This window comes from Anopheles cruzii, chromosome 2 (genome assembly GCF_943734635.1).
Source record: "Anopheles cruzii chromosome 2, idAnoCruzAS_RS32_06, whole genome shotgun sequence".
Taxonomy (NCBI): Eukaryota; Metazoa; Arthropoda; class Insecta; order Diptera; family Culicidae; genus Anopheles; species Anopheles cruzii.
The window spans coordinates 58,753,801-58,776,114 of record NC_069144.1 but is presented as its reverse complement, the minus strand read 5'-3'; the positions used below and the strand labels follow the sequence as shown (position 1 = coordinate 58,776,114).

The window sequence follows — 22,314 nt, the reverse complement described above, 5'->3', positions numbered from 1 at the left end:
AGTATTATGTTTTATTCGCAAAATGGAGTCTGTCGCCGTAAGGGTTTAAACAATTTGAATTCGGATCGAACTGACGTTTGACGCAACGAACGAAACGTCAAACCGTTTCGAGACACGTCGTTTGACGTTTACGAAATTGCGTGCCTCGTCGTGTTGGTTTTGAGCGTTCGCGAATTGCGAGCAGTAAAGTGTAGAAAATTGATTTTTTCTTCACAACAATCTGCAATCCGTGTCCGCGACCGACCAGACAACGGGATAAATGCGAGAATCCGTTTGCTGACATGCGGTGCTCGCACGCAACGGGAACCTTCTCTTGTGCTCGGTGTTTGTTGCGGTGAAAGTGTTTGCATCCGGATCCGACCGTGGGAGTCCCGTTTCACAGTTTCACCTGCGACCCAAGATTGTGCATCGTGTGCATTTCGAACGTTGGTTCCATCGTAACGTAGTATCGAGGCTTGTTACGGAGTGTTTCGAGCACCGCGTAGCGCGTAGCAACAATGGCCAGTCCACGTACACGTCGGGTGCTGAGTGAGTTGAAGCCATCTGATGGAAACAATGTAAGTGATTGTTTTTGGCTTCAACCCCGTTCCATATGGTCATAGTATGCCTCGCTTTGCTTCAAAATGTATTGCAGAAATGCTTCGAATGTGGAACACACAACCCCCAATGGGTGTCGGTGACGTACGGAATCTGGATTTGCCTCGAGTGCTCCGGCAAACACCGTGGACTCGGTGTGCACCTGTCGTTCGTTCGCTCCGTTTCGATGGACAAGTGGAAGGACATCGAGCTGGAAAAGATGAAGGCCGGTGGCAATCTGCGGGCAAGACAGTTTTTCGACTCGCAAGACGACTGGGACGACACGCTGCCGATCCAGCGCAAGTACAATACGCGTGCCGCGGCGCTGTATCGGGATAAAATCAGCACACTGGCGCAGGGCGAACCGTGGGATGAAGGGTCCGCTGCGGGTCGCTTGAAGGCGGCCGGCTTTTCCGGTGCAAATAGCCAGAGCACCGGCAACGGGTCCAGCTCACTGTCACATTCCAGAAGTAGCGGTTCGATGGGAGGCGGCTACCAAAATGGTAGTGAGCCGTCGTACTATCAGGACGGTGGTAGCTACCAACAGTATCAAACGCCCGAGTTTAAGGCACAGAAGGAGGACTTCTTTAGCCGCAAACAGGAGGAGAACGCTTCCCGGCCCGAGTGCGTACAGATAGCGGGAATGTGTTAGCACCGTTCGCTGACCTTTTTTGTTTGTTGTCACCGCACAGGAACTTACCGCCAAATCAGGGAGGAAAGTATTCCGGCTTCGGCTATTCGATGGATCCTCCGCCGCGCAGTCAATCACACGAGCTCTTCGATTCGGTTCAATCATCGCTGGCTACGGTAGGTGTTCTCGTTGCCCCGGGTGATCGCCTACTAAAGATCTTTTTTCCTCCCAGGGTTGGAACGTGTTCTCGAAGGTAGCCAACGTTGCGAAGGAAAATGCCCTCAAGTATGGAAGTATGGCTTCGCAAAAGGTAGTAGAAGTTTCCGGTACCGTTTCGGAGAAGGTAGATGTCTGATGCACTTTTTAGTTCGTATCTTGAATCCCTTTCATCGTTTTTTAACGTGGGCACGCAATATTTTCTTTGTTTTACTTTTTTTTTGTATGTTTGGTTCCTTGATGGCCGTTTTATTCTTTGGTTCCCGCTGTGTCGCGCTTCCCTCCCTCTTAGGTTAAGGAGGGTACTCTGCTGGAAGGTGTAGGTTCCCAGGTGACAAACCTGGCGTCCAAGGTTGGTATTTGTTGCTTCAGAATGCTAGTTGCGTAGATTTTATTTTTCAACTTGGTTATTTGCAAATAGACAAACCTCTCTTCAGGCTCTCTTGCCGATGTGGCACTAGTTACTAAATCATTTCCCCTTTCATGGCACAGGTAACCGAGGTAAGCCGTAAAGGTTGGGGTGGATTGAGTGGACCCGGTGGTAGCTACAGCACACCGTCGGGTAGCAACGATCAGTACAGCAACATTTCGGCGGACAGTGGCATCAGCAGTCCGATGATGAATGGTCGGCAAGGTTACCAGCAGCAGCGCTCCGGTGACGATAACAATTCCAACAGCTTGCCACAATCGTATCAGAATTCCAGCAACGGTTCTGTCGGTGGAGACGACGATGACGGTTGGACCGGTTTCGAGTCGTACTCCTCGTCAACCGGTCCCCAAGCCACAGCTCCATCATCGGCCGGTGTTAACAGTGTGGACGTACGGAACGATAACGTTGAGCGCCAGTCAAAGGCCGGTGGCTCACGACGTACTAGTGGTGGTAAGGCGAAAACGCAGTCCAGTGTGGAGCAGGACTTTGCATCCCTTGATATTAAAAGCAACCGAGCGCCAAAGAGCGCCAGCGGCACTTCCAAGAAGGCGAACAACAACGCAGAGGACGATCTGTGGAACATGCTGAACAACTAAACCAAACACGGTGCATCGCTCTGATAAGGTGCAGTCTGTGTGACGGATTTTATTGAATCAACCCATGAAAATTGCCAGATATGACTTATTATCCATTACTAGGCTCCAGTTTTCCCTCCGGATTGTAATCCCCATCCTCTGACCACGTGTCCTCTGTTGTATCATAAGAGAGTATATGAAAATGTGCGGTTCTGGGGCGTCTCGGAGCCGAATGCATTTGTTCAGATCTGCCGGAGGTAGCATTAAAGAGCAAATTAGGAAAATATATCTTAGACGAAAAAAGGGTTAGCTGGAGAGAGATAAAAAAGAAGTGAGTAAAGAGGCAACACAATATTAAAGAAAAAGTGGTAATTATATACACATATTCTATATTGTAGGTGAAAGGACCTCAGTGGCGTGGAGTGGGCTTGGCTTGGCCCTGTCCTGTCTCCATGCCACGGGGTCGTTTAGCAAAATGATTATGTTTATGCGAGGAGAAAGGTGTATAACCAAGAAGATCTTAATTATAATCGCAAACAAGAGCTCCACGCAAGCGATCCTCTTTTTAACTGCATCCGAAGACAATCGTAGAACTTGAAAGAACCCACATTCTTAACCGGATTGCTGAATCACTGCTTCTTTAATAGGATGTTAATCCGTGCCCCGTGGTTGTCCACCCCGATAAGCATCGTTCTAGGTTTCGAATCTCTGAAAGTCCGAAACCGTGTGTGATGCTTATCATAGGAAACGTGCTGCTGAACCGAGCACCAGGACCGACCAGGACGTGGATGGAATATTACGACCGACAGTTTGTGAAGGCTGCTGTCACCAGCATACCATAATTCATCATTTCATTCCGCCCGAGCCCGCCATTCAGCCTGCTACTGGGCGGGCTAAACCGAACCGGTTGAGGGTTGTTTGCATTCATGACCAGTGACCACCGAACGCCGTCCATTCAATGCGCCAATGACGCAATCAGACCGAACCATCCTACCGGCCGGCCCAGCCCGACCAATGCGTGGGTACGGCTGGTGAGAAAATTAAGTTTCGCCCCTGTAGATCCACCCTGCTCGTTTAGATTGATCTCCCAAGCCCATCCGGGGACGTGTCGCAAATAAATGGACTCAACGAGATCGGTTCAATGACGAATTGGCGAACCGTTTGTCACCATCCCGGAACTAGCGTTCTATTGCCCTCGAACGTTTCCGCACTGGGATCCCAATTCTAATAAACCACTGAAGGAGTGGCCATTTGATTCGGGAAATCAAATGGACACATGTTAATCTTGTGGTATCGTTTTCGCCGGCTGCCGCCTCTCGGTCGGTCGGAAGTCTCTTCTTCAGGAAGCCATCGTTTGCTGTTAGACCGGCACCGTTCGCTGCCCTTTCGAGCCGAAGGTCTGCCCGGGCCGCCGCCCGAATCGTCGCGTCGAAATTCCAGCAACGGGTGGCCCCGCAGCCGTTAAAGCTGGGCTATGCGTCGAACAGGTTTCGGGTTTTATTGGCCATCTAAACGTGCTGTGTGCCGTTCTTTGTTTGCGTTGAGGATGCTCAAAGCGATACTAGAGCAGGGTGGTGCTACGGGACTTCGGACTGAGCCATCGTGTTTGGCTGTTCGTTGGCGCGGCGACGTCGTGTTTATGCGACTTCTCAGATAGTGCCCAGCCGACCCAGGTTTATTCGTTCCTAAAAGGTTATGTTTTAATGACGGGCGGGCCGGTTTTTTGCCGTTTTATTTGTGTTGTATAAAATTTGTTTGAGCCGCATAGCTTGAAGATAAGTAGCGGATCATCCCAAAGCGCTAATGGGCCACACGGATGCCTTGCCATTGTTTGAATCAGACTCAATATTTTTTGTTATTTTTTGCAAGAAAAAAACGATACTCGACACGATCCATGGCAATAAATAATTGCATACCCCTCCGACGGTGGCGACGATCGAGTTTAAATGTAATTTGTTGCCCAAAAGTTATGGCGGTAATGGAAGTTTACATTATTATTAATGATCAGTCTTCGAAGGTCCCCGCCATTGACCGAGTCCTTGAGGATGATGGTGAAATCGGCCGGCCCGTGCGATAAAAGTTCGTAATTTATGAACAGGGATCCAACCGGCGACGCGCTGAAGATCACCGCACTTGAAAGGACACATTCGGTCGGAAATGCCTCAACGTTGAGCACTGTGGATGAATCGCCCAGTCCCGGACGGTGGTGGACGGTTCGAAGATGGCTCGATAGTTCGCCGAAAAATCACTGAAACCTTCAGAAGCAATCTTGTGGCACTTGAAACTGTTTCGAAAGTAACAGGCCGATGTTGTCTCCCTTGAAGTTTAATGCACAAATTTATCGGACGCCTTTACGCGACTTATTCGGCGCATCTCAACGAGCTATTGAACATGTCACGCTCGATTGCCCCTTTTCGGTGCTTATCGTCGAACGACCGTCTCGAAGGCCGCCGGTTGATAATGTTTCATTAGAATAACATAGTCGTAAAATTAATTACCAAATGACGTTTGGAATTTATGATTAAAGTTATGATAAAACCAAAGATGTTACCACCAATGTCTGCCTCGCCGAAGTGTTATCGTGCGTGCCCCGTGAAGGTTTCCCGTTGACGATGGCACTCCGGCCTCCGGGCGTCGCGCAGTGTTTCTTGTAAAGATAAAGGTTGGACGTTTTGGGCGAGTCCAAGAGAAAAAGGACGCCCGGTTTGTAAATTTACGTCTTTTAAACTCGTTCGCACCAATTGTTGCGAAAGTTGAAAAGGCACGCGCGTGCGTGCGAGAAATTCGAAGCCACGGCGCCAGCCTACTGAGTGTGGTGAAAAAAGCGTCACGCATCGCAGTAGCCCATCTGCTTGATTCACGCTTCATTTGCATCGAATTCGCGTACGGCGAGTGTGTCACGAGTGTCTATTGCTTCCCTGTCCTCCTAGGCGCTTCCTAATGGTGTCCCAACATTCTCCGCAACGGAAGGTCAACAGTCTCTTTCGAGGGAAATCTCACGCTTAATTCGCCGCACCGGCATCGATTTTATGGTGATGCGAAAATGTGCGACAATCTGTCCACACGGACATGCGCTCCCGCCGCCGTAGGCCAAGGCCAATTCAATGGGTGCCGGCGACACTGGTCGCACTAACACGGAAATTCAAACCGCAACCCTAAGCAGCCAGAGTTTCCTTTCATATTTTGCCTGCACAGTATTCCTCCAATGTGTTTACTAGGCTACCGAACATAGGCTAAACTGGGAACCAAACTCGGAAGAGGACAATTATCGTTAATCAGCCGTCGGTTGCTTCCGATCGAAAGCTCACGGTGGGGGCCATGCACCTGTCCACCTATCGAGATGTGCCCCCGAGGGCTTCGAGTTTCAAGATGCGTCGCGACGCCGGACAGCGATTATCGCGCACCGAGCCGAGCCCGGCGCACAATCCACCGGAGGCGACATCAAGCTGAGAATCCACTGTCGGGTGGTTGATGTGTGCAACGTTGTCGTGCAATTAACGCAAGGACGCGGACACCGTCGATAATTGCCCAAAATGTGTGAATCCTTCGGCGCGAACGTTGCTCGTTGGGGTGAACGTTGCGCTCGATAGATTCCTTCAAAAGCGTCCGGTGAGTGGTTCTTACAAATCACCGGACACTATATATCGGCCTCTCGGGTTCGATCTGTTTGGCTAAATTATGTTTATCACCATCGGCTGGGGATTATCCGAAGATCCTATAAGAGAGCGGGCAGCCGTAGAACAGGTGTGAATCCCATCCCCTCTGGTCGGATTGATGGCCACGATGCCAAAAGATGACAAATCGTTTCTTTCGCCCGCCACCCGGTTGTTGATTAGCATAAGCTTGAAATGTAATTTATCTTGCACCCTGGACCTGGCACACCGGTGGGATGCTTTTCGGTGAAGTATAATCAAATTGGCCGGGGGAACCATTAATCGGATTCATTCCGAAGTGGATCGCTTCTGTGGGGAACTAGGCTTAAAAGTGGGGGCCCCCCGAGAGCATGGTTTGTGGCTTAAGTTTATTGTTTCTCCCCATTATTTTGCAGAACCGTCCATCATCTTGCGTGCCGTCCGGTATGTGGGTCCAGCTTCTCGATCCTGGCTGTTATAAATCACGGGGCACATCATTTATCTGATAGTGCATTGTATTCCACTGGAAGGTCGTGGCGCGCGTCTGCCGCGAAAAGGTCATGGGTAAGTGTCTTCCATAAAACGATATCGACATATTTTTAAATACTATTTTATCCACCAATTTCAGAAGCGAACAGCGAATTGATGAGTGATATTTTATTTATTTAAAAACGGTCGGATATGGAATACGCTCAAACCGGTGCTTCGTGTTTGCCCACGGCATGTTCGGTTTGGGCGAGAGGAAGAATCACCGTTGAAAGCAGAATCCCACGGCTTTTGAATAATCCGGTTGTAAAGTTATGAATGTTTACTAGAGCCGAGTGTGCCTTGAGGGACGAGTGTCACCGTGTGTTGCGGATCCGACACCAGCCCTAGCACCTGGCTTAATTAATGCAAAGTGCGTAAAACTTGTCGAACAACGCTCAAAATCAAACCCCGGCGGGCTCCATGCTGGTGAGGATGATATTATTTAATATGCTCGGCCAGATCTCAGCAGCAGCAGTGCGCCACCATTCAGTGTCAGTACGTTCTAGTTCGAGTGGCAATGGTCATCAATGGGATCTAGTTCAATGTTGCCGTGCGCCTTCTGAACCGATCTTCCCGGGGGTTGCCCTTGCATTCTTGTCTGTTAACAATTCTTCCTTCTTCCCCTTAGACTTCTACACTTCTATCGGCTCGCCTTGAGACGATCCTCATCTTGGGGGGTGACAATTCGTGTTTATTGCGGATTTACGAAACCGACCAGCGCGTTCGCATGCCGTAAAAATCACAATCTGCGTACTCTGGCATCTTCCTAGGAAGCTCGCCGATCGCCGATCGTGGGCTGGGGTGCTTGGTTTTAGGAACTGGTTCTCGATTTATGTCGCAAACCGGATGCGCGTTCGATCGAGACCGACTTTTGTGCTATCTTTGTTCGTCACAACGACCAGAAAGAAGAAAAAAAGCAACGGATCGGTTCCAAATTTAAGCCGAATCGTCCGAAATAGCACGAACGAGAATAGAAGCGCCCGCCTTTTTAGTTTCCATCCATTCCGGTTTAGGAGATTCTTCCGATGGACTGTCTTTTTATTTTAAAATCCTTTTCGAAACGAAAGCCCCAGACGACCCTCGCCGTGATGTCGAATATTTAAACCGTTTTCTTATTTTCTTATTTTCAGACGTCTGGCAGTTTCTTGTTGGATGACTCGCGAGGTTTAAATTAGTTTCGGAAAACGCCCAAACTTACCCAGCCAGACCGACGACCCGAACAGATCGATCGAACAAACACCTCTCATGGGCACGATTGCTGACGATAATGTGCTTATGGTTATCGTCTCACCCTTGGCACATTCAAGGCCATTGGCCTGGTCAGTGTGATTGGAAACAAAGGCAAAGTTCCAGTCCATTTCGGCGGGCGTCGCATCGCGAAATGCGATGGCCGAACCCTTTGACCCCTCTGACTGGCGAGCGAAAGGACGGGCGACTCAGATGCAGTTGATGGCTGCACTTTACGTCCGCTGCTCGAATGGTTGTTTGATAAGGACACCTCCCGAGCCAGAGTACCGCCCGAGGGCGGCAGGTCTTCCGATAAGTGATCATCGGGCGTCGCATCCTCCCCTTTCTCTTTCGCTTCATTCCGGTTTGGGAGGCTGAACTTTTCGACAGAATCGAAGGCAAGCGAGGTTCGACAGTCGCGGCATAAGTGGCATTGCCTTTGCCCTCTGCGCTCCGCCCTGATTGTATTATAATAACAACCGAGCCACTTCGGGTCGCTTTTCGGATGTAGTTGTTGGGCCATAAATTACGCCGGTCCTGTTACAAGTGCCGCTGGCTGCGGGGCATTACTTTCAAGGTCGCTCCTCGTCTCCCCGAAGATGCTCAAAGGCGGCGGCGACGGTGGCGACGGTGGCACACGTATGGGAGACGATCATTTTTAGCGATATTTTACAGTTCTTTTTTATCGTTAATCACTCTGCGCGGTCCACACTGAGGCTGAAGGTAAAACTAAATTAAAGTTTCGCCTCTTTAACAGGGGGCTACCGATTCAATAATGTGTCACTTAAAAAGTGCTTCGACGTAGTTATGCTCGCGTGTTTGCCAGGTCTCAGACGACAGGCCCATTGATTTACGATCGATTTAAAACAAATATCGAACGCCATGATTGGTTTCGCTAAATAAAGGCCGGTATCGCCGCGAATGAAGGTTCGTCGCTGGGTCGTTCGTTGAGCTTGTTTGAATTTTTAAACCGCTCTGACCGCACGGTTGTGTTGTTTTCGTTCGTGGCCGCGCTTTTGTTTTATCGTGCTTCGTCCTCCTTTTCGTGCCGTTTTGCAAACGCACATTCGTGCCACCTGGCGCACGGAATTTGGATCGTTCGCGTTTGGCTCTCCTTTTTGCATATTTGCGCGTGCGTCCTGCAAATAATAAGGATACGCTTTTCGGTGTCATCATCACAAATGTTACTCGACTGAGGTTTCTCTGTCTCGATAGCTGTCGATAGGTCGATGGTGCCGTTATCGTGCTGGTGGCGGTCCTACACACGGAGATCGATGTGTCGCAGGTCAGCCGTGGTCAGGAACGGGTTTTTTGCAGCCATCGGTGCTGGTCGCCGCCACCGATTGGCGATCGCGACTGGGTCACAACGGGACGACTCCTCGAGGTCGCCTTCGAATGCATGAGGGGTGCGTGCATCTCCACAGAAGCGCAGAGGCGCTTATGCTGCGATAGTACGGACCGCGTGGGGATTCTCACATTTGTGCAGGTTTCGGTGTTACTTTCGACATTTGGCAAACGGAACGATGCAGATTGGGGTTTGATGTTTTTGCACACAGCTTCATATGTCCCCAATTTTTATATGATGGGACACGATAGTTCATGGCTAATGGTGCCGTTTGGATCGAAGGATTAATGAATGTACGTCGGTCAGTGGGAGAAATCACTCGTCCTTCTGATAATTAATCACAACACACAAAACTGTCGGACGATAATCATCATCTTTCGGGTCCTCGTCCGTGACATTAATATTCGAAGCAATTGATACATGTATGGCCAATATTACGGACCCCGTGTACCAGTAGCTGACAGTGGGATTGATCTAGTAAGGAAAAGGAAATGAGGCACATATTTCGCAAAGACTACGATCGGTGGCTGCTCGGCAGCTCTTCTCACGCATACCACTGTCGGTGGCTAAACCAGATGACCCTATATGGACACTGCAGGGCAATCCAACGCGTGAGCAACGGATGGGCAAACGAGGTATGCTCAACGAGGTCAGATATACAATTATACTATAGAAGAATGATGGGGTAGGTTATGAATTTAAAATAGAAAAATAATTGACCATTCCATAAAAAAGTGAAGATAAGCGAACAATCTCGGGCGCCATTAGACGCCAATAAAACAGAATGCAATTACAGTCACGTCTCCAATGGTCCATTACCTTCCGTTTTACGGCGCAGCTAGGACGTGCATGCTAACAAGAAGACCGTTTCTCTGCAGACCCGCAATAGGTGTCACTATCAGTGTCTAATAATCAGTTCCTGATGGGTGGTTAGTTTGAAATGTGTGCAATTGAAAACAATTTAGAACACGATTACCGTTTTACCATGTCAACGCGACGAACTATTAAATCGTAGCCCTGTTAAAAAGTTGCGCACAAATCCATCATCTCTCGGACACCAGCATCTGAAGTGGAGTGTTAAAATGTCATCGGCAAACAGTCGATTAATTTTTCATCCTACACAATCGCACCTGCTGACCTCTTCGTAGCCCACGTTAACGCCCGTGTCGGATGGGCCCGTCTATCGGGTCGATGGTACCCTCTGTTCAACCCTCCACAATCCGCGAAGGAAGTCGAGACGGACCGGCGAGACAGTTTTTGTGTCCCGCCAATTAAAAGCCCACCAAACACATGCAGGGGCTGCTACGTTCAAACCCCGATCGTTATGGCCCCGAAGACTTCCGTTTGGTCTTGAAAAAGCGGCCAGCATCCGACGCTAAAGTCATCCGCCGCGCTTGAGAGGTTGCGCCGCGAAGGTGTAGTGTCGCATCGCGAATGGAAGAATGATGTCGCGTGACTAAAGTGTAATTGTTGATTCTAAATTTACTTTTAAAGTGATGAACGTGCCGGTTTTACGTGTTTCGTTCCGTAGGTCAACTTTGCAATGGGTTGAAGTGAAAGGATTATTTTTAAAAAGCGCCCGCCAAGCGCCTTTCTTAGCTGTCAAATTTAGAAATGACACCGAGCTTAAAGTCATCATAGTAATCTTTGAGCAGTCGTTGCTACCGTTATTAATGTGCATTGTTCATAAAATGGTTCGGTCAAGGTAGTTGGAGCTTATTGGAAAAAAAGCCGAAATTTTAAAGTAGAATAATTTTAAGAGGAACACAATGTACTAATATTAATAATATTTTTTAGGATTCGTGCGAAACCTCGTAAACTCTTCAACACAACGTCTTTCGAAAAAAATAACGCTTTCAAGATGTTGTATCCCCTCCACCGCATAACGGGCCCGGTTATGGCGGCCCTCAACACCACGCGGCGCAGGGCAGCATCCATCTCCTGTGATGTTCGCGCTGACTGAGGCGACATCGCGACGACGACGGCGGCGGCGATCTTGTCGTCTTCGCGGACCACGCGGCACGTATAAATAAAGCTTTGAAATTCGCAGCGCATTTCAGTCCGCTGTGGATTTTGGCGCGTCTTGGAGCGTTTTCTTCAGAGCTTCCCATCCCGTGCGGCGGGAGATCTAGTTGCGCGTGTGTGTCGGTACGGGACAAGCCGTACGGTACTCATGGACACGACTCCAGGACACGTGTGCTTCCGTTTTAAACAGATTAAGCGCCTGCGGAAAACATAACGAACTTCCGGTATACGAATGCTGCTGCCTGTAAGTGTTTGAAGTGTTGCAAATACGGTGTCGCAGATATTTTAGACTTTGGACGGATGAAGATATCGAACCGACATCGAGGATCGTTTCAGTGCTAAATCATCTCATCCCGTGCAATAGTTCCAGTGCTCGAAAATGGTGAGTTCTTGTGATTGGGGATCGAGTGTGTAAAAACGGACTCTAAACCGGCGAATTCTTCGGCGGGCTCGGCCTGAACGCTAGCAGACAAGGACTACACGTGTATGTCAGGCACGTCCGCCGACGTGACACAGTGCGACAAGCTTGCATGGGGACAGATGGTTTTAGATCCGTTTTGAAATTAACTCGTCAGCTCCATACATGGAAGTGGCTCGCGTTGGAGCTGAAGCTTGGCGTCGGGCACATCCGGATGCTAGACACGCTCCGCGAGTCGGTGCGATCGTGCGTTGTTCTCAGCTCCCCCGGTGATCGAGCCAGCCTGCCACCGATTCGATCTTCCACTGGCGCCGGGTCCGGTGACTGGGTAAAAGAATGCTGATATTTTGTGACGATCGCAACCAAAGGGACAGCAATCCAGCGCTCCCACGTTACACCGGTCGGATACCGCAGTTTGTGGCCGGCAGAGGCGACCGGAGAGAGTGCTGGTGTGTCGGGCTCTTGTCGGGTTAGAATCCCGATGTGTGAAGTCGCCCGCGGTGTTCCGATAGATAAAAATGCTGGATAAATGATCATGATTTACGCGCTATGTGTTGTTTATGCAAATGCCGTCAACGAATCGATTAAACTTCAGATCGGTACTGCACCCGAGCGCACTTTGTCTCGCCGGAAAGTAGAATTTTTGCATCCGTTGTCGTCTTGAGAAGGGCGCGCTGTGAGCTTCTGTACAAAATCGGCTCTTTCGTGACGGATGAAACATATCCTGGTGCTGTCCTTGCCGGTGGGATGATTCACGGATGCCAGTCGATCTTTGAAGGACTCTGAATTTCACTCTCTCAAGGCTCTTTAATTTAAATTATAAACAACAACGTGACTAACAGGTATTTCCCTGAGTTTGCTGTTTGATTAAAGTATCTACCACGATAAAGCAATTGTGGGATTCGCGTTCATCGCTTGTCGTGGCGTTGTCGTTCTTCGTCACTTTGCTGTTCCTTAGTGTGGTTAATTTTTGAAAATATTTTTACTATGCTTATTAATTACCACAATTCGGAATGCAACTTTACGCCGACAAAGGAAACCTTTCTTCAATTTCTCACCGCAGATTACGTATCAGAGCCCTGCTCTGCCGTATGTTGGTGACATTTAACGAGCCCATTGTTTGATCAGCCGGCACCGCCAAACGGAGCACTAACCACCCAATCAGTGCGCCATCGTGGAGTGTTGGCACCTTCCGCACCAGCTGGACTACAGCTGGACATGGAAACTTCATTATCATGGTATGCAGAGGGTCCACTATCGCGGCGCAGCCGTCTCTAGCCATTGGGCCTCTGTTTGGCCAAGGTTTTGCACGGCCCCGCGTTTTTGAATGGTCACACTAGTTACTCCCAGGGCCAGCCCAAAGGCCGAGCTGACCGATCATATGCGCCCACCAACTACGCCCAAACTATTCTCTTCCTGCTCCGCTCCGCTCACGGAGGAGGAAGATTTGGCAACCGGCTGCGGCCACCCTAGTCCCTAGACTGCGTAGTAGGTGTTTGGCGGGCGCTCATAAATATGGATGATTGATATTTGGTTATGCTAATGCTCCACTTTTGTCACTCTTGCATCAGGTACATCAGACAGCGATGAGTGGCTGTCGACCAGTGGCAGCTGGTGCAGCCGGACCATTCCGTTGCATCGGACATCTCGATCCTCTCTGACCGCCCGCCGCTATCAGTGCCCACTCGAGATTTGATTTGATGTGGGAGAACGGCCGATTGTATGTTTGACAAAACCCTACATGCTCTCAGGGATCGGACCAGGAAAAGTCGGCCAGTGGAGCATATCAATGTGGCGCCCCCCGGGTGGATTAATAGGAGGCTTGTTGCATAACACACTGGCACCGGCCGAGCCAAGCGGCGTGACACTGACACAGTCGAGAACTGTTCGGCTCGTGGCCTATGCTAATTGGTTGGACCGTGACGGTCGTCGCGCATAGGTCACCGGCTAACGGCCCGGGAACCGGTTGGTCAATTGGGGTTTTCGGTTTCGATTTCGTTCGGCTGCTTTTCTCCCGGGAGCATCGGGTGCATCTCGGGCGTATTTTGAGGTTAGTGGAACCGGGCCCACACAGAGCACTGGGGGGTGATAACGATTATCGTCTTCGTCGTCGATCTGACCGATACTAGTGTCATGTCGTAGGATGGCGCGATTTATGACGACGGCTGTCGGCTGAGGCACGCTAAACGAAGCATCATGCGTTTCATCAATGGTTGGTCCACTTTGGAGGAAACCCAAACTGTGTGTCCCAAGGAAGCGCCAGAGGTCACCGCCGGCCGTTTAATTAGCATCTCACCTAATGGTGGCTACATTTCTATTCTCTTTTCTGTGCCAAATTTCGAAACGCTCATTAAACTGGCCCGTTGACGTCAGGTATGTTGTGTTTACTGAGGTCGTTGTCAGGAGTGTCGTCGACCTTTGGGACTCTGTTTTCACTTCCCTTTCGTAGTGATCATCGGGTGGAAAGGATCGTTCATTCACTTTTATGATCGTCTGCTTGAACACAGGGTGAAAGAATGCGCGATCTTCGAGAACACCTTTGCGCGGAGTTTGGCCACACCGGGTGATATCCCGGCACCGGTTTTTGGCTTCAGTTTGGACATTCTTTTTGCACCCCGCCAAGACAGTTATTCAAACAAATGGGCGCATTATTCAACCGGCCGTTTCCGCTATTGTCGGCTATCGGGTGTCAGGTGGACACTAGCTTTTGAACGCTATCCTTCGCCACCCAAGAATTGGCGGGCCAACACTTTAACCAAATAAACAAAATGCTGCCAGCCGTTTATGCTGTATTAATGAGCGTTACGTTACCGGTATGCTCAGCGGGGGGGGGACAGAGCGACGACGACGACGTTTGGACCGTGACACTCTTGCGGTTTTCAGCATTTGGGGACACGATGCTTCCCACCTGATTGCATTGAGCCACGTCGAGGCTCCAGAGTGCGCGAATGTCATCTGCGATGCCCCAGTCAGTGGCCCCCGTCCGTCCCGGGAGTGTCGGTTGCAAAATAGTGCTCCCATTTTGGTGTAGTTTAGCCTAAGCCTAAACAACGTGTGAGTTGACGACGGCCCAACTTGTGCGTTGACAAAGCGACGAGGGGTCAGTGACTCTCGTCGCGTTAAGAGTGAGAATCGTCACCATTCTTTCTTTCTCCACCGTTACACCGTCGTCATTCCGGAGTTGATGGAGTCGCTGGCAACAAATCAACATAAGATAACGACCGTCTCTCGTGATGGGGCGCGGTTGGGGCTAAAGTGGCCTCAACGGAATAGGTGTGAGATGGTGGCCAAGATAAGCCTACATCGCAATGTGGCTGGTTTTGCCTCATTTTCACAACCACAACATGATCCGATCGACCGTTTAGTAGTGCTTAGGCCCCCTACGACAACCACAACAGACTTTGAGTTTTAAATTTGGATTCGGTTTTAAATTTATACTATGGATCGCATCCGAATTAGCTTCATAAATCGGGGCTCGAAACTCAAGGAAACATAATCCGTTAAATGCGTAGAATCGTCGCAGCCCGATGGCTGGGTTGGTGCCGTTAGTGTCATCGAAACGCGGCCATCGAAAGGGAAAGGAGCACCGCCTCCGGTTCTTGGCTTGTTGATTCCATTAGCATCTCGACCGCGGGCCGCGACCTTCAAACCGTATCATCACACGCGCGTGCGCAAGTCCATCAACCGTCGTCCACGTTGGTGCCACAAAGCGTTAATTCTGTCGCGCTCGATTCCGTTTCGATTGATTGAATTCGAATAGCCAGACCAGAGGAATCCGATGCCCGATGGTCGATGGTCACCCAGCCACAGGTGGTTTCGTAAGAAAAGGACGACCACCCCCCGCCGATCGTGTGTTGGGCGAGGAAAGCGACGAGCGCTTTTAATTGATCGAAGGACGATCTGTTTTGAGCGATGCAGCGCAACCGTATCGTGAAAGCTGAGAATCTCGATCGCGAACAAGAAGTCAGCGTCGATTAGAAATCGATACCGCAAACCCGCTTCCTACCGGCCATCCTATTCTCGTCGGGACGCGTACGAGCCGACGATGAACCCTCCGACGCCGCCGCCGCCGCCGCCGAACGAGAAACCAAAGCTGATGCCCTTCGATGATCGAACGCCGTGTCGAACCAGTTATAATGTGGCCACCACTGACTGGGCATTGCGTAACCGGCGTCATCTTGCGCGCTTCATTTCTTTTTCGCTGACCCCTTGCGGCCAGGGCCCCCCTCCCGGTGCGAACAGGAATGGTGACCTTCGGGCTCGGCGCAACGAGCAGTCAGAAGGTTGCCCAGAATTACCCCGTCCCATGCCGTGCCGTGCTGTGAGTAGAGAAAGGTTACGGTTGCGAAATGTTTCGGCCACAACAAGGAAGCGAACCTCAAAGAGCCGCACACAAAAAACATTGCAATTTGAAGTCAACTAATTTGCCTGCCAACCTTATTTGGTCAGCCAGCTGCCTGCCGAAGTGCCACTGCACACGAGCGCTGATGGACATTCTGGTGACGGCGATCGACGGCGATTCTTAACACGGCGCGGCTCGAGCGCGCGCGTAAAGTGTCCACTCCACTTAGCGTCAACGAACGGCAGAGAGCCCCCACCGTGTTTTTTTGCAAATGGTGCAGAAAGCGTTGTTACTTTTTGTTGCTTTTATGCACCCCGGAGCGAGTCTATCGGCGGGATATTCGTCGGAGATTATGGTGTGAGTCACGTTCGTCGCTTGCCGCCGCGTTGTATTTTTACGATCGGATGCGCCCGTTTTCACCCAAATCTCACACTCTCTTATCAGTAGTGTGACCCTATCGAGTGACTAGCGAAGAACTTTACGGCAAAATTCGTCAGTACCCAATGCAAAGGTCATTTGTACAACATTCTCCCCACGACGAGCGGCCACTTAGCGTAAAACAAAGATCTCGCCCGTCATCTCGCGCGGCCCTATTTGCATAAGGAGCTGAACGTGGAATCCGGAGCGTACGACAATTGTGGCCGGCAGCAGGTGCCTAATGACACCTACGAAACTGGCACCCGGTGCCTCAGGAGCGCATTCGGCAGGTCGCGTCGGCATACTCCGCCAAGACCGGGTGACCTTTGCGGTGGCGGCGAACGCTTCTTCGGATCGGCTGTGCCCATGCATCATTCGCCTTCGCCCGGGCCCGGCCGACACGGCGATCGATAATCGAAAGTAATTAGTTATTGTTGTTTGTGCTAATGGCGTCGATGTTGACGAGTGGTGCGTTCGGTTCGCCGGGGGTTGATTATGATGTTCGGCTTCTCGCACGTTGGTGGGATGCGCACAACCTTTGCGGCGCGGAGTGACTCCTCTCGGTAACCCCCACACTCAGTGATCGGTATCTCAGCGATCGTTACGATGAAAAATGCGTTCTGAAAACTCGCTACTCGTCTCGGCCGCAGTATAAATTCTTACTTTGTTGTTGCCCGCTTATCAGCTGGTAGAACGTGCCTATGTGGGTCAACCGGTAAGAAGAGTAAATTATCCGTTCAAGGTGACGGGGATCATTCGACGCGAGAAGCAATCGATCGATCGGTCATCGCACGGTTCGCGTAAGTTTATGATCGAAAGTTTCCGATCGCGTCGATGATATTTGCTGGGAATGCGTGCCGGGTCTACAATTAGGAGACAAATAATCGATTCTCTGACACTGAGCCTGAAACAATAATTGCCTTGCCCGATGCCAGTACCGGTCGGAACCTACCGGTCGGGACAGGAATGTTAACTACCTACTGTTCTATAGGAACGTTCATTAGCAGCTCGTCGTCGCCCCGAAGATGGAAGATCGCCCCGCACCCGGGGTGGCCGGGATCGCATCTTACGGAGTTGCACAATCGATCAAAAGCGCCACTGGCCTATCCGGCGTGTTGACCTGCACTCGGGGGGTTCTCGATGAAGATGGATAAGGTGTACGCGGATACGCGGCTTCGCACCACACGTGGCACACACGTTGAAATTGAAAGTACTCGAACGGCGCGCGATCGGGGGCCTTGAGTAAATTAATCCCGCGCCTCGGTTCTCGGGCTACGCAGTTTCGAGTTTCTGGTTGGAGTTTCCTCTCCGATGACACATTCCGAACCGAACTCTGCGGGAAGAGTCAGCTGACGACGACGCATCGCGAGGATCGTACCGTAAATTAGACGATCGGGCACAGGCGGGGGCACAGGCGCAGGCAGGGACCTTGGCAGACCTTGACGTGTGGCCTTTTCTGGTGCATCGTAAATTGCACGCAACACACACACACACGGCCACCCTTCCTTATCGAGGTGATGAGACCTGTCAGCGGTGAGCGCGGTTACAAATGACTTCGACTGTGCCTGGTTAACCCCTGGCAAAGATCGTCACACGAATGGCGTTTGGACGGCGTTGGCAGCTATTAATCATACCGGGTCATGACTCTTGCCCTCGCTCGCCGTTTGGGGCCACAAACGGAAGGCACGGCGTTAATGTTTATGTCTTTCAATTACCACCCTGTACCAGCCGAGCCGACTGGTGACGCTGGTGAGTGTGGCGCTTGCACTGGGCACGGCCACGGCGGACATCGCGACCATACTGCGCGGGGGCTACGCGGGCAACAACATCCTGCAGGAGGACGGTTACCACTACGATAAACCGAAGGTTCCGTTCGAGGAACCAGCGCCACCGCGCAAGTGTGCCGCGGGCGAACAGAATCCGGACGGAAGCTGTGGCTACGACTACCCGCGGCCGGACCAATCGTTTACGCTCCCGAATGAGTATCTTCCCCCGACGACCACCACCACCCGGAGGACTACGACGGTAACGAAGGACACAAACTCTGGGGTTCGATGGAGATTAACCCCTTCTTTGCTCTCGATAGACCACACGCCCAACGACGACCACACCGCCGAGGGTTGTGACTACCACCAAGTGTGCCCCGTCGGCCCAGAATCCGGATGGAAGTTGCGGTTACGACTACCCGCGACCGGATCAGTCCTTCACGCTACCCAATCGCGTTCAGACCACCACCCAGAGACCCACTACGGTGCGTATGTGAAGCGGTAATATTTATGGGTCCTTTTAATCCATTCTGTCGCTTCCAGACCACGCGAAGAACGACGACGACAACCCCAAGGCCAACGACAACGGTATGACCTACGGGGCGGCGGTGTTATGAAATCGCGGAGCGCATAACTTTGTAATGTCGTCTGCCCCTTTTTCAGACAACGCGCCGTACGACGCCGTTCACGACCAGACCTACCACCAGAACGACGCCACGGGTAGTCGTAACGACCACCGAGAAGAAATGTGCCCCTTCGGCCCAAAACCCCGACGGAAGCTGCGGATACGATTATCCGAAACCGGACCAATCGTTCACGGTGCCCAACCGCGTGTCCACAACAACACCTCGGCCCACCACCACGGTAAGTCCGCATCCCATCTTAAGGGCCGCTCCGATTGGACGATACATTTGCATACCATTTGCATATACAGTGGATGGCGAAAAGAAGTTAAGTTTCCGAACACAAAATATTTTAGGCAAAACGAGGATAAAAAATTTGCTTTGGTCAATCAAAATTCAAACAAAAACATTACATAAGATGTGTAAATGATAGTTTTGGTGTATTTAGGGATGATGGATACAAGAGAAAATTTAGCCAAACATATTTGGAACAAGCTAAATTTCTCTTCGGCGAACACAAGTTTAGTATCCGTAATACATACCATTCCACCCAGATAGGGTAGCCAAACATCCTGGTTTTGTTATGTGACCCTTTCTACAATCCTCATGTATTATTTTGGTCCTGATTGGTTTGACTAATTTTGCTAATTCTGTTAAATTGAGTGGGATTTTTACACATAATCCAAAGTTCATGAATAACCACATGTTTTCAGTGGTTGGCTGGTCTGGGCAAAGATGTTAACAGCCTAAAACCTGGATATTGTCATCCACGCTATGGCTTGTGGATTGCTGCACTATTCTGGGGTGCGGGAAAATCTTCACCAACAAAACTTGCTCCTTCTTGTTGATTTTTCTTTTCATTTTTTTTCAAATAGAAGATGTACTCATATTTTCACATATTACTCAAATGTTCAAGAACTAAATTTCTTTTCGCCATCCACTGTATTTTAGACCACTCGTCGTCCGACAACTACCACTCGCAGGACTACGCCGTCCCAGGAGTATCTGCCTCCAAGCACCACCACACGGCAGACAACGACACGTCCTACCACAACGGTTCGTAGCGGGGGCCGTAGCTACCTTGGAGAATTCCTAATTGATACAGATTTCTTTTTTCAGACCACAAGACGTACGACGCCTAGGCCAACAACAACCACCACCCGGAGGACAACAACGGCGCGGGTCGTAACTACTACCAAGTGTGCCCCATCGGCCCAGAATCCGGATGGAAGTTGCGGTTATGACTACCCGCGGCCCGATCAATCGTTCACGCTACCAAACCGCGTACAGACCACGCAGACCCAGAGACCCACAACGGTGCGTATGTGAAACGCTATATTTGTATTTTAATCCATTCTGTCTCTTCCAGACCGATTGGTCCGGTACAAGGACCAATTAAACTAGGACACTAGGGATTGAAGAGAGATTTTAATGTGTAATTTGAATCCTTCCCTATTCGCATTGTTTTAGACCACCACCCGAAGGACTACGTTGGCCCAGGAGTATCTGCCGCCGACCACAACAACGCGCCGTACTACGACAACCACGCGGCCAACTACAACGGTAATCGGTGGAACGGTGTTGGACAGGAAATGGATTTATAAAAGCTATTTTGTTTCTGATAGACCACACGAAGAACCACGACGACTACCCGGCCAACAACTCGCACTACTCCGCGGGTCGTTACCTCCACGAAGTGTCCTCCGTCGGCCCAAAACCCCGACGGAAGCTGTGGCTACGATTATCCGAAACCGGACCAGTCTTTCACGCTACCCAACCGGGTGTCAACGACCACTCCCAGACCGAGCACGGTACGTTAGCCAACCCATGAAGGATTAGTGCGGTATTCATTTCGGAGTTTTACAGACCACTCGACGGACTACCCCAACGACCCGGAGGACAACACCGGCCGAGGAGTATCTTCCACCGACAACAACCCGTCGCACGACCACAACCGTAAGAAGCTGTTCGGTGTTTGGCATTAAGGGAAGATGTTGATGATTTCGATTATGTTCCTTAGACCCGCCGTACTACGACCACTCCGAGGTCCACAACCCGGTTGACGACCACCCCGACGAGGCGCACAACAACACCACCGAGGGTCGTCCCAACACAGTGTCCTCCGTCGGCGCAGAATCCAGATGGAAGCTGTGGGTACGATTATCCCAAACCGGATCAGTCTTTCACCCTTCCAAACCGGGTATCGACTACCACCGCCAGACCAAGCACGGTTAGTCCACGGTCCTTTTTGGAAAGAGGCTACAACAACTCGCCCCACCACAACGGTAACGATCGAGTAGCCTTCGAAAGAGGGCTTTGATTGAGCGGAAGGATACTGAACCGGTCATTTCGTTTTGCAGACCACCCGAAGGACTACGACCACGACGCGGCTAACCACGCGCACCACGCCACGGGTGGTGACAACCACAAAGTGTCCTCCTTCGGCTCAGAATCCCGACGGAAGCTGTGGCTATGATTATCCCAAGCCGGATGAATCATTTACACTACCGAACCGAGTTTCCACGACGACGGTAAGTCTTCACCGTACTCGGTATATGTAAGATGCGCTGATCCTTCTGTGCGTGTCCTTTTGCAGACGACAACAACCCGACGTACGACTCCACCGCAGGAATATTTGCCCCCGAGCACAACAACGGCGAGGCCCAGTACGACGCGTCGTACGACGACAGAGAAAGGATGTAGCGATGGCGAACTGAACGCCGATGGCAGCTGTGGCTACGCGTACCCGAAACCCCCGAACCCTCTGACGCTGCCACCAAAGACCACGCCCGCCCCGGAGTACTTACCGCCGGAGGAGTCAACCGGCTACTCGTACCCTAGGCCTGCCATACCGTTTAACTTTTAGTGAAGGTTCTCACCTAGGATCACGATTCTCCCCTTCATGAGTCACACACAAACACTGCCACCGAATTCCCGCCCCATGTCCTTTCCCCGCTTTCGGCTGTCGAATCCATCGAGAGACCTACCTTCACACCTACTGCAGGTGGCCACTCTCTCTCTCTCTCTCTGCCCTCAGTTTTCGGTGCGGTTCCAAAAGTTTAGCGTAACCTTTTAGCGTTTAGTTCGTTAGCGTAGCGTGTCACCATTTTCTGCTTTCCCCCTTCGACCGAAATACTCATAAATAGGGGTCGCGCAGTAGGGTTAAGAAGTTGCCGGTCGCCGTGCCGGTTGCACTTGAATGCTGGCCGGCGGAGTTTGAGTGTTTGTGAATTAGGTGCTAAGTGCGGTTCCGAATAGATAGCTCAAAGATGACATGGTTTCATTATTTATTCCGAAAGGTGACACCGCCCCAGGGCGTGCGAAAATCCATCCCTCACGCGGTGATGCAACCGCTTGGCGACGACGGGTCCTCTAATTATTATTCTGGTCGCGGATCCGCGGGGGCGACCTACATGATCGCGAGGCTTCTTTCGCGAAAGCGCAAGTGCTGTGGCGGCTCGTAGCGCTCCAAGACCGGCAGAGGAATGCCCAAAAAGACGCGGCGCTGTGTTCCCAATAAATACTAGGCCGCCGTCGGTCGATGTTTTGAAAATGAAAGCCAA

At 50.9% G+C, this 22,314-nt stretch overlaps 1 protein-coding gene and 1 pseudogene across 3 annotated transcripts; both read left to right on the top strand.

The window, feature by feature from the left end:
- Positions 1 to 171: 171 nt before the first annotated feature.
- LOC128276953 (ADP-ribosylation factor GTPase-activating protein 1) lies at positions 172 to 2,969 on the top strand. Of its 3 annotated transcripts, none has more exons than XM_053015420.1 (6): positions 172 to 557; positions 635 to 1,200; positions 1,269 to 1,383; positions 1,440 to 1,517; positions 1,716 to 1,775; positions 1,916 to 2,969. In XM_053015420.1, the coding sequence occupies exons 1-6, from the start codon at positions 498 to 500 to the stop codon at positions 2,447 to 2,449; spliced, it is 1,413 nt and encodes a 470-aa protein (XP_052871380.1). In that variant the 5' UTR covers positions 172 to 497; the 3' UTR covers positions 2,450 to 2,969. The 3 variants fall into 3 exon arrangements, with proteins under 3 accessions (XP_052871380.1, XP_052871374.1, XP_052871388.1); XM_053015414.1 differs by having other exon boundaries at positions 1,440 to 1,550; XM_053015428.1 differs by lacking the exon at positions 1,716 to 1,775.
- A 12,419-nt stretch (positions 2,970 to 15,388) lies between these two features.
- On the top strand, positions 15,389 to 21,984 carry LOC128267107 (mucin-2-like; annotated as a pseudogene).
- Positions 21,985 to 22,314: the final 330 nt, after the last annotated feature.